Source organism: Heteronotia binoei, chromosome 9, assembly GCF_032191835.1.
Source record: "Heteronotia binoei isolate CCM8104 ecotype False Entrance Well chromosome 9, APGP_CSIRO_Hbin_v1, whole genome shotgun sequence".
NCBI lineage: Eukaryota > Metazoa > Chordata > Lepidosauria > Squamata > Gekkonidae > Heteronotia > Heteronotia binoei.
In genome coordinates this window covers 118,590,787-118,601,880 of record NC_083231.1, presented here as the reverse complement: position 1 = coordinate 118,601,880, position 11,094 = coordinate 118,590,787, and the positions used below count along the sequence as shown (strand labels likewise).

The 11,094-nt window shown below is 48.0% G+C and overlaps 1 protein-coding gene across 1 annotated transcript in view; it reads left to right on the top strand.

Moving 5' to 3' along the window:
* Nucleotides 1-971, top strand: part of SLC4A11 (solute carrier family 4 member 11) — a 124,946-nt gene extending 123,975 nt beyond the window's left edge. The window contains exon 17 of the mRNA XM_060247417.1: nucleotides 841-971. Within this exon, the coding sequence (XP_060103400.1) occupies nucleotides 841-971 (131 nt within the window). The remainder of the gene's footprint in view (nucleotides 1-840) is intronic.
* The last annotated feature ends 10,123 nt before the right edge of the window (nucleotides 972-11,094 follow it).

Sequence of the window (11,094 nt, the reverse complement as noted above, 5' to 3'; positions counted from 1 at the left end):
CTCTTGAGGTACCAGAGAGTAAATTCACAGGTAGCCAAAACTGATGGTTGGGGCAGATGGGCTTCATGTTAACGAACAAAGATTCCTCATCTAGTTGAGCTCCTGACGGGATTGAAGCTGGCTTCTGAATTCTTACCCAACCTCCAGATTCCTCTACATCTGTCTTCATCTTGAATTTTTCCTTTCTGGGATTCATGGGAAAACATCTTAGCATATTAACTTGTGAATTCAGCATTGTGTGATTTCTTCTCGCAACGAGCAGATAAAATATCAAAGCAGCTTCTTTCTCCATCGCCCATTGGAGAAGAAGTGTATGGGCTCTCCCCTTTTAACAGTCGTGCGCAGCTCTCCTGTGCTGTATCTTTCCTCTGTTTTGTAGACTTCACTGCCCTTGTATTCCTGCTTCGACTGATTTAAAACCAAAGACAAGGACAGCTGAGCAACAGCCAACACCAAAAAGCCCCAGGAGTTTGAGCTATTGTAGTTTCAGATCTCAATGTTGATGATACAATGGTGCAGTTACACGAGGATTTTTACTCCCAGGATCAACTGCAAATTTTCTGCATGTCTGATCCCTGCTAGGTGTGTGTGCTTGGAGCATACTCCCCTTATTAAGAAAATTATGTTCATGGATCAAAGGTCTCGTTCAGCTATCTAAGTGCTTGACTTGTCCGGGCAAGGAGTTCAGGTCTTTCTGTTTGCATATCCTAGTTATTATATGAAAATTATTGTCCAGTGGATTGACCTTTTTATTTTCACATAATATAGCAGACTCCGCTCAGGATCTTAAACCAGTATTTGAATGTGATTATGGGGAGTTTCCTTAATACCTTTCTACAGCTGTGGATACCACGTTTAGAGTTGGCTGGTTTCCAGTACAAAACCGTTCTCTTCATCCCACTACGTATTCTGTTGTTTTGGAACGTAAATCTCCCAAGTACAGAGATACCGGTACATGTCGGTTTCAGTGAGAATGCTGAATTTACGTGATTTTTTAAAAAATCATTTATCAGTTGGGCATTTGGTAAGAAAATAGCCACAGAATAAATCTCAGGGCTTTGATACCTCTCTTAAAACTCCTAGGGTTGATGAATCCTTTGCCTCGGTTCCAGTGAAGTGGTGCTTTCTTCGGGTGCGAAGAGCCACGCACTGGTGCAGAAAGTTGGAGGAAAACGCTGTCTGAATTTTCAATGAAACCCATATTATTTGCCAGCTTCTTGCTGAAAAAAGTCAGTTTGCGTGGATTTCCCCATCTTAATCTAAAAAAATAGTTCATGCGAGCATAGTTCATGCAACCTTGGTTTAAATGTCCGACATTTAACAACTTGGCCTCTTTGGACAAAAAACTCTCCTGGCTAGAGACAGGCAAAAGGGAGACAAAAGATTGCCTGTGGCCATGATCCCTTTCCCCCTAACCTGCAGGCTTTTTCAGGCACCTTAAGTCTTCCCCAGTTCGGGGAAACTACTTGTGATTTGATTGCATATGTAGCATTTTTTTTAAAAATCGGTGCTCCGGTTCATGGCGAGATCACATCTCTTCACTGCTTGATTCCACCCATAATTTGAAAGGCATAGGGAAGATGGAAGTGTTACGCGTTGTTTAGTTTTCTAGAGCCAGACAAGGAAATCGACTGAAAGATTTTGGACAAATTCCCACGTTCGTTGTAGTTGAAATGAAGGATTCTTCCCTTTCCGAATGGAGATTTAAAGGAACTAACAAGAGGCAAGGTGTGGGGAAGGCAATAGAATGACCTTTTGCTTACTGTTCATCCCTTACTTCAGACTGGTGTCACCTGCATGCTCTGTTCTCTTCCTTTGGTGCACACCAAGAAGAGAGGTTGTGCGTAGACAATCCGAAACACACACTGGGAGATGACAAGACGGGTGTGGTGGAGTGGGATAATTCTCAATCCCTTCCCACCCCGACAACTCTTAATTTTTTGGGATTTTTTTCTACTTATGACTCAGAATGTAGCTGGTTTATATTACTGCTGTACTATGTAGCAAGAATGGGGATCCAGGGGGAATTGCTCCTTATCAGACTGGCCAGGAGATAACCAATAAAATACTTATTTTTAAAAGTTGTAAAGGGGAGGGGGGGTTAATTCTGTAAATCAAGATGAGCCTACACTTATTTTGCACTTGCTCTGTTGGAATCGAATTGCATGCGTCTTCGCTAGTGTTGACTTTTCTTTTCAGTGAATGATTTTCTTTTGATAAAAGAATTTGCTTCTTGAAAACAACAAAAATTCCTTTATTTGTATAAGGAACTCAGTTGTATTTTAATAAAGAGGAAACAAATAAAGAGAATTCTGTATTTCAGCTTCTTTGCCTAAAGCTTCTCTTTCTTTAAGTTGATAGAGGTTTTCAGGGTTATGCATGGGATAGAGAAGGCAGAGAAAGAAGGACTTTTCTCCCTTTCTCACAATACAAGAACTCGTGGACATTCAATGAAATTGCTGAGCATTCGGGTGAGAACTGATAAAAGAAAGTCCTTCTTCACCCGAAGGGTGATTAACACATGGAATTCATTGCCACAGGAGGTGGTGGTGGCTACAAGCATAAACACCTTCAAGAGGGGGCTGGATAAACATGTGGAGCAGAGGTTCATCAGTGGCTCTTAGCCACAAGGTATAGATGGAACTCTCTGTCTGGGACAAGTGATGCTCTGTATTCTTGGCGCTTGGGGTGAGGGGCAGTGGGAGGGCTTCAAGTGCCCTGGCCCCACTGATGGACCTCCTGATGGCACCTGGGGTTTTTTTGCTACTGTGTGACACAGAGTGTTGGACTGGATGGGCCATTGGCCTGATCCAACATGGCTTCTCTTATGTGACACAAAGTGTTGGACTGGATTGGCCATTGGCCTGATCCAACATGGCTTCTCTTATGTTCTTATGTGACACAGAGTGTTGGACTGGATGGGCCATTGGCCTGATCCAACAGAGCTTCTCTTATGTGACACAGAGTGTTGGACTGGATGGGCCACTGGCCTGATCCAACATGGCTTCTCTTATGTTCTTCTGTGACACAGAGTGTTGGACTGGAGGGGCCATTGGCCTGATCCAACATGGCTTCTCTTATGTTCTTCTGTGACACAGAGTGTTGGACTGGATGGGCCACTGGCCTGATCCAACATGGCTTCTCTTATGTGACACAAAGTGTTGGACTGGATAGGCCATTGGCCTGATCCAACATGGCTTCTCTTATGTTCTTATGTGACACAGAGTGTTGGACTGGATGGGCCATTGGCCTGATCCAACAGAGCTTCTCTTATGTGACACAGAGTGTTGGACTGGATGGGCCACTGGCCTGATCCAATATGGCTTCTCTTTTGTGACACAGAGTGTTGGACTGGGTGGGCCATTGGCCTGATCCAACATGACTTCTCTTATGTTCTTATGAGACACAGAGTGTTGGACTGGGTGGGCCATTGGCCTGATCCCAACATGGCTTCTCTTATGTTTTTATTTTCAAGCCTGTTAACAACCAGGCAAGAGTCTTCGCTTACTCAGTGAAAATGACCACCATTTCAGTTTTCACCCTGGGAAAGCACGCCTGCTGACCCAGGCGCTGGCCAGTATGACCCCATGACTAAGCTCAGATGGAATCCCATCATAGCATTTTGGTAACAAGCTGAGTGTTTGCAGACACCCCCCCCCCCCCCCGCAAACCAATTAGGTCAGAAGAAAATGTCACCAATGGCATTGAACCTCTTCTTGTCTGAACAGGAGAAAACTTGGCAAATTCATCAGTGCCTGTGTCATGATCTGTGCCGGACTGGGAGACAAGGCCTAAACCCAAAGACCAGAGTGGGAGTAGAAAGCAGACACAGTCTACAATCCCCACAATACTCGGCGCCCGCTATGACCAGTGTCCGGGGATTGTGTGAGGGGATTGATACATAAACTTTGTGGGCTGCGGAACTGCGTTCTTTTCTCTCACAGAGTCCGGCTGAGAGAACCGTCTGTGGGGAAAAGGGCTGTGGGTCCTGACGACTAACAGGCTAGGGGAGTACAGGTAGGGTTTATTTTCATTTGCCTTCATACACTGTTCTAGATATTAAGCACCTTGCCTTGTTTAAATGCCCATCCCTGTATTAATAAACCTTTATAAGAACATAAGAGAAGCCATGTTGGATCAGGCCAATGGCCCATCCAGTCCAACAATCTGTGTCACACAGTGGCCAAAAAAAAAAAAAAAATTATATATATATATATACACACACACTGTGGCTAATAGCCACTGATGGACCTCTGCTCCATATTTTTATCTAAACCCCTCTTGAAGGTGGCTATGCTTGTGGCCGCCACCACCTCCTGTGGCAGTGAATTCCACATGTTAATCACCCTTTGGGTGAAGAAGTACTTCCTTTTATCCGTTTTAACCTGGCTGCTCAGCAATTTCATCGAATGCCCACGAGTTCTTGTATTTTGAGAAAGGGAGAAAAGTACTTCTTTCTCTACTTTCTCCATCCCATGCATTATCTTGTAAACCTCTATCATGTCATCCCGCAGTCGACGTTTCTCCAAGCTAAAGAGTCCCAAGCGTTTCAACCTTTCTTCATAGGGAAAGTGCTCCAGCCCCTTAATCATTCTAGTTGCCCTTCTCTGGACTTTCTCCAATGCTATATCCTTTTTGAGGTGCGGCGACCAGAACTGCACACAGTACTCCAAATGAGACCGCACCATCGATTTATACAGGGGCATTATGATACTGGCTGATTTGTTTTCAATCCCCTTCCTAATAATTCGCAGCATGGCGTTGGCCTTTTTTATTGCAAACGCACACTGTCTTGACATTTTCAGTGAGTTCTCTACCACGACCGCAAGATCTCTCTCTTGGTCAGTCTCTGCCAGTTCAGTTATCTTTTTAGTGTTCTCTGCTTGGTCATCACACCCGGGGGGGTTTCCTCAGCTTAAAGGGGCATTTTTGGTTGGGCTCGGGAAGGTACTCTGGGCCTTCGCAAGGGACCATCAATCCCAAACGGTGCTAGTGTTAGGCAGCAACCCACAGAGTCCGTGACAGCCTGTAAGAAGTCTCTTAACAGAAAGCCACACACCCATGAAACAGTGTCCTGCGAGTGGATTATTGATCATCGGAGAGGTTCAGAGCAAACTGGGGGAGAGAAACGGGGCAGTTTTGATGAAACGTGGCAGAGCTACGGAGCAAATGGCGCATGTCGAGAGGAAGGTGAACGATATGTAACAGGCAGGCATTTACCATGAATTTTTTGCATCCCTCCCCCCCATTGATTATTCATCCCACATCCTGATCTGCTGAAGGCAGCTGCCATCTATAGTTCCAAGGGAGAAATGCAACCGCTTCCCAAGGAGGTTTGAAGTGGGTTCTTTATTCCTTGTTAGCAGTTGAGGTCGCCAACTGTTTCTTCCGGCCCCGCTCCTGCGCTTTCAACGGCTGCCCGGAATGCAGAACCCACCGAAGATAAATTGTCACCAATAATTTCTTTCCAGCCAAGGAAAACACTTTTGCCACCAAGATTTTAAGCCTCCGCTACAGATGCGGGAGCGGAATCTGTTTTTCAGAGTTGGCAACAAGCCCTGATTCAGCCAAAATAAGCATCTGGAAAAACTCTGGATGCCAAGATCAGGTTTGGGAGATGCCCCTCCCGCCATCATCAATGGATGGAGATGTGCCAGATCAGGACCGGGGGAATGAGATTTGGAAGCTGAGGGGGAAGTGCCTAGGAGGTGAGGTTCAGCTGCGGAAGGCAGAGGCAGACACGAGATGGCATCTAGGAGATCAAAAGAAGAGCCAGAGCTGCCCGTTGGGCATAGTGGGAGTAACTGGCAGACGTTTTTAGATTACAGAATAGCCTTGCCCCTTGATTTTAGACCAAGGTCCCCAGCATGGTGCCTGCCAATATCTTTCCAGAAAAGAAGAAGACTGAAGATTTATACCACACCCTTCTCTCTGAGTCTCAGAGCTGCCTACAATCTCCTTTCCCTTCCTCCCCCGCAACAGACACCCTGTGAGGGAGGTGGGGTTGAGAGAGCTCTCCCAAAAGCTGCCCTTTCAAGGACAGAGTCTCAGAGCTGCCTACAATCTCCTTTCCCTTCCTCCCCCACAACAGACACCCTGTGAGGGAGGTGGGGTTGAGAGAGCTCTCCCAAAAGCTGCCCTTTCAAGGACAGAGTCTCAGAGCTGCCTACAATCTCCTTTCCCTTCCTCCCCCGCAACAGACACCCTGTGAGGGAGGTGGGGTTAAGAGAGCTCTCCCAAAAGCTGCCCTTTCAAGGACAGAGTCTCAGAGCTGCCTACAATCTCCTTTCCCTTCCTCCCCCGCAACAGACACCCTGTGAGGGAGGTGGGGTTGAGAGAGCTCTCCCAAAAGCTGCCCTTTCAAGGACAGAGTCTCAGAGCTGCCTACAATCTCCTTTCCCTTCCTCCCCTGCAACAGACACCCTGTGAGGGGGGTGGGGCTGAGAGAGCTCTCCCAAAAGCTGCCCTTTCAAGGACAGAGTCTCAGAGCTGCCTACAATCTCCTTTCCCTTCCTCCCCCGCAACAGACACCCTGTGAGGGGGGGTGGGGCTGAGAGGGCTCTCCCAGAAGCTGCCCTTTCAGGGACAACTACTAAAGCTATGGCTGACCCAAGGGCATTCCAGCAGCTGCAAGTGTTTTTAGAAAGTGGGTGGGGCCAAGTGATTGGCCATTGGAGATTTGATTGGCTGTGCAGATTTTTAAAAAACATTGCCTTGGAAGCAGGTGCCACGACAGCACAAGGATGTTCACTGCGTGGGTTGAAGGTAAGCAGCGGCAGCCACTTTATGGATGGCTCCGCCTCCCACAGCAGCCATTTTGTGGCCACGCCCACCATACTATGCCAGCATTCCAAAGGTACCCACAGGCTCAAAAAGGCTAGGGGCCATTGTTTTAGACCCTCACCCCTAGATATCTGGAAAGCAGGCAAAAATTCTGAATCTCCAGGTCAACCCTATGCGCTTCTGTTGGGATTAATACCCCACCCCATTAGAATGCCCTCCCCCGCCTGTCTGGAATCAAAGTGTAACGTGGTTGAGTGCAAATTCTATCTGCCTCCCATCCCTTTCTTCTCCTCCTTGCCTCTCTAGATTGTAACCTCCTGGGGAGCAGGGACCTTTCCTCTTCTACACCAGGGGTGGCCAACGGTAGCTCTCCAGATGTTTTTTGGCCTACAACGCCCCTCAGCCCCAGCCAGCATGGCCAATGGCTGGGGCTGATGGGAGTTGTAGGCAAAAAAAAATCTGGAGAGCTACCGTTGGCCACCCCTGTTCTACTCTGTAGGTCACCGTGCTTGTTGACACCACCATGTAAATAATAACCTTCATTTCGGCCCACAGCCATCCGAAATGCTCTCCGTGGATATTCAGAGCATTGGCAGAAGTGAAGGGGAACACCTGTTGCTTTGCTTGTCTTTGGATTGCTGTGAAGTTGAGCCAAAAGCAAACGCTGGGGTTCTCCTGCTTTCCCACACTCCTTCCCGCCCCCAGTCTGCTGGCCAGCGGAGGGAAAGCGGGTTTAGCATATGCAATGAGATAAAAACCCAATATCCCTGTTCAGTCCTGGGGAGGTGTTTGTTCCAAGTCTCATCATAATTTGTCATTCAGAGTTAAGTCTCTCTCCATCCTGTTCTTGGAGTTCTTTTGCAGCAAAACTTTGAGGCCACCCAGTTCCGTTTGCTTTTCTTTCGAGGTGGCGTGAGCACCCTCTAGTGGCCGCCTCTCAACCCAAAGGGTTCGCGTGTGCTCTTTTTTAGGAGAGAACAATATGCGTTCACCGCTGCCACCAGCCTGTGAGCCGCTTTGATCAGAGTGCCCTAACCTAGATGACCAAAGCTAGCCTGATCTCATCACCTTTATGAAGTGAAGCACCATTGGCCATGGTGTTAGAAAGGGAACTGAAAACAAATCAGCCAGTATAATGATGCCCCTGTACAAATCGATGGTGCGGCCTCATTTGGAATGCTGTGTACAATTGTGGTCACCGCACCTCCAAAAAGATATCATAGCACTGGAAGAAGTGCAGAAAAGGGCAACTAGCATGATGCAAGGGTTGGAACACTTTCCCTAGAAAGAAACGTTAAAACGCTTGGGGCTCTTAAGTTTGGAGAAGCATCGGCTGCGGGGTGACATGATAGAGGTTGACAAGATTATGCATGGGATGGAGAAGGTGGAGAAAGAAGTACTTTTCTCCCATTCTCACTATACAAGAACTCGTGGGCATTCAATGAAATTGCTGAGTGGTCAGGTTAGAACAGATTAAAGGAAGTCCTTCTTCACCCAAAGGGTGATTAACACGTGGAATTCACTGCCACAGGAGGTGGCAGCGGCTACAAGCATAGACAGCTTCAAGAGGGGATTGGAAAAACGTATGGAGCAGAGGTCCATCAGTGGTTATTAAAAAGGTAAAGGTAGTCCCATGTGCAAGCACCAGTTGTTGCTTTCACGTTTTCACAGCAGACTTTTTATGGGGTGGTTTGCCTTTGCCTTCCCCAGTCACCTACACTTTCCCCCCAGCAAGCTGGGTACTCATTTTACTAACCTTGGAAGGATGGAAGGCTGAGTCAACCTCGAGCCGGCTACCTGAACCCGGCTTCCGCCAGGATCGAACTCAGGTCAAGAGCAGAGCTTAAGGAATGCAGTACTGCAGCTTTACCATTCTGCGCCATGGGGCTGTTAGCCACAAGGTATTGTTGAAACTCTCTGTGTGGGGCAGTGATACTCTGTATTCTTGGTGCTTGGGAGGGGGGCAACAGTGGGAGAGTTCCTATTGTCCTGGCCCCACTGCTGGACCTCCTGATGGCACCTGGATTTTTTGGCCACTGTGTGACACAGAGTGTTGGACCGGATGGGCCATTGGCCTGATCCAACATGGCTTCTCTTATGTTCTTATGTGACACAGAGTGTTGGACTGGATTTGTCATTGGCCTAATACAACATGGCTTCTCTTATGTTCTTATGTGACACAGAGTGTTGGACCGGATGGGCCATTGGCCTGATCCAACATGGCTTCTCTTATGTTCTTATGTGACACAGAGTGTTGGACCGGATGGGCCAGTGGCCTGATCCAACATGGCTTCTCTTATGTTCTTATGTGACACAGAGTGTTGGACTGGATGGGCCATTGGCCTGATCCAACATGGCTTCTCTTATGTTCTTATGTGACACAGAGTGTTGGACCGGATGGGCCAGTGGCCTGATCCAACATGGCTTCTCTTATGTTCTTCTGTGACAGAGTGTTGGACTGGATGGGCCATTGGCCTGATCCAACATGGCTTCTCTTATGTTCTTATGTGACACAGAGTGTTGGACTGGATGGGCCACTGGCCTGATTCAACATGGCTTCTCTTATGTTCTTATGTGACACAGAGTGTTGGACTGGATGGGCCATTGGCCTGATCCAACATGGCTTCTCTTATGTTCTTCTGGATGGGAGTCCACCAAGGAAGTCTAGGGTTGCTACGCAGAGGCAGACAATGGCAAACTACCCCTGAATGCCATTTACTTGCAGCTGCTGGAATGGCCTTGGGTCAGCCATAGCTCTGGCAGAGGTTGTCCTTGAAACGGCAGCTGCTGGGAGAGCCCTCTCCAGCCCCACCCACCTCACAGGGTGTCTGTTGCGGGGGAGGGAGATAAAGGAGATTGTGAGCCGCTCTGAGACTCTGTCCTTGAAAGGGAAGCTGCTGGGAGAGCCCTCTCAGCCCGCGCACCTCGCAGGTGTCTGTTGTGGGGGAGGAAGGGAAAGGAGATTGTGAGCCGCTCTTGAGACTCTTCGGAGTGGAGGGCGGGATATAAATCCAGTATCTTCATCTACCTCACAGGGTGCCTGTTGTGGGGGAGGAAGGGAAAGGAGATTGTGAGCCGCTCTGAGACTCTTCGGAGTGGAGGGCGGGATATAAATCCAGTATCTTCATCTACCTCACAGGGTGTCTGTTGTGGGGGAGGAAGGGAAAGGAGATTGTGAGCCGCTCTTGAGACTCTTCGGAGTGGAGGGCGGGATATAAATCCAGTATCTTCATCTACCTCACAGGGTGCCTGTTGTGGGGGAGGAAGGGAAAGGAGATTGTGAGCCGCTCTGAGACTCTTCGGAGTGGAGGGCGGGATATAAATCCAGTATCTTCATCTACCTCACAGGATGTGTGTTGTGGGGGGAGGAAGGGAAGGTGATTTTGAGCCGCTCTGAGACTCTTTGGAGTGGAGGGCGGGATATAAATCCAATACCTTCATCTACCTCACAGGGTGTCTGTTGTGGGGGGGGGAGGAAGGTAAAGGAGATTGTGAGCCCCTCTGAGATTCAGAGGGAATGGCAGGGTATAAATCCAATATCATCTTCTTCTTCCATCAAGGAAGCCACGAGGGCCTTCAGTTTGCAAGACCCAAGCAAAGCTATTAACATGTGGACTTCCTTGAGGTTATTAATGCATAAGTCAGGAGCAGGGCTTTTATTGTAGCGGGAACTCCTTTTCATATAAGGCCACACACTCCTGATGTAGCCAATCCTCCAAGAGCTTACAGTAGGCCCTGCAAGAACAGCCCTGTAAACTCTTGGAGGATTGGCTATATCAGGGGTGTGTGGCCTAATATGCAAAGGAGTTCCTGCAAAAAAAAAAACCCTGGTCAGAAGTGACTTGGCAGTACTTAATACACACAGAGAGAGACTGACCAGTGAATAGATACTGGATTTGGGGGTCGATGCGGTGTGATGCGATGGCTAAAAAGGCAAATGCAATTTTGGGCAGTTTCAACAGAAGTCTAGTGTCGAGATCACGTGATGTGATCGTATCGCTTTACTCTGCTCTGGGAAGACCTCACCTGGAGTATAGTGTTCAGCTTAAGAAGGATATAGACAAGCTGGAACGGGTCCAGAGGAGGGCGACAAAGATGGTGAGGGGTCTGGAGACCAAGTCCTATGAAGAGGTTGAAGGAGCTGGGCATGTTTAGCCTAGAGAGGAGGCGGCTGAGAGGTGATACGATCACCATCTTCAAGTACTTGAAGGGCTCTCATATAAGGGATGGTGTGGAATTGTTTTCTGTGGCCCTGAAAGGTAGAACCGGAACCAATGGGTTGAAATAAAATCAAAAGAGTTTCTGGCTCAA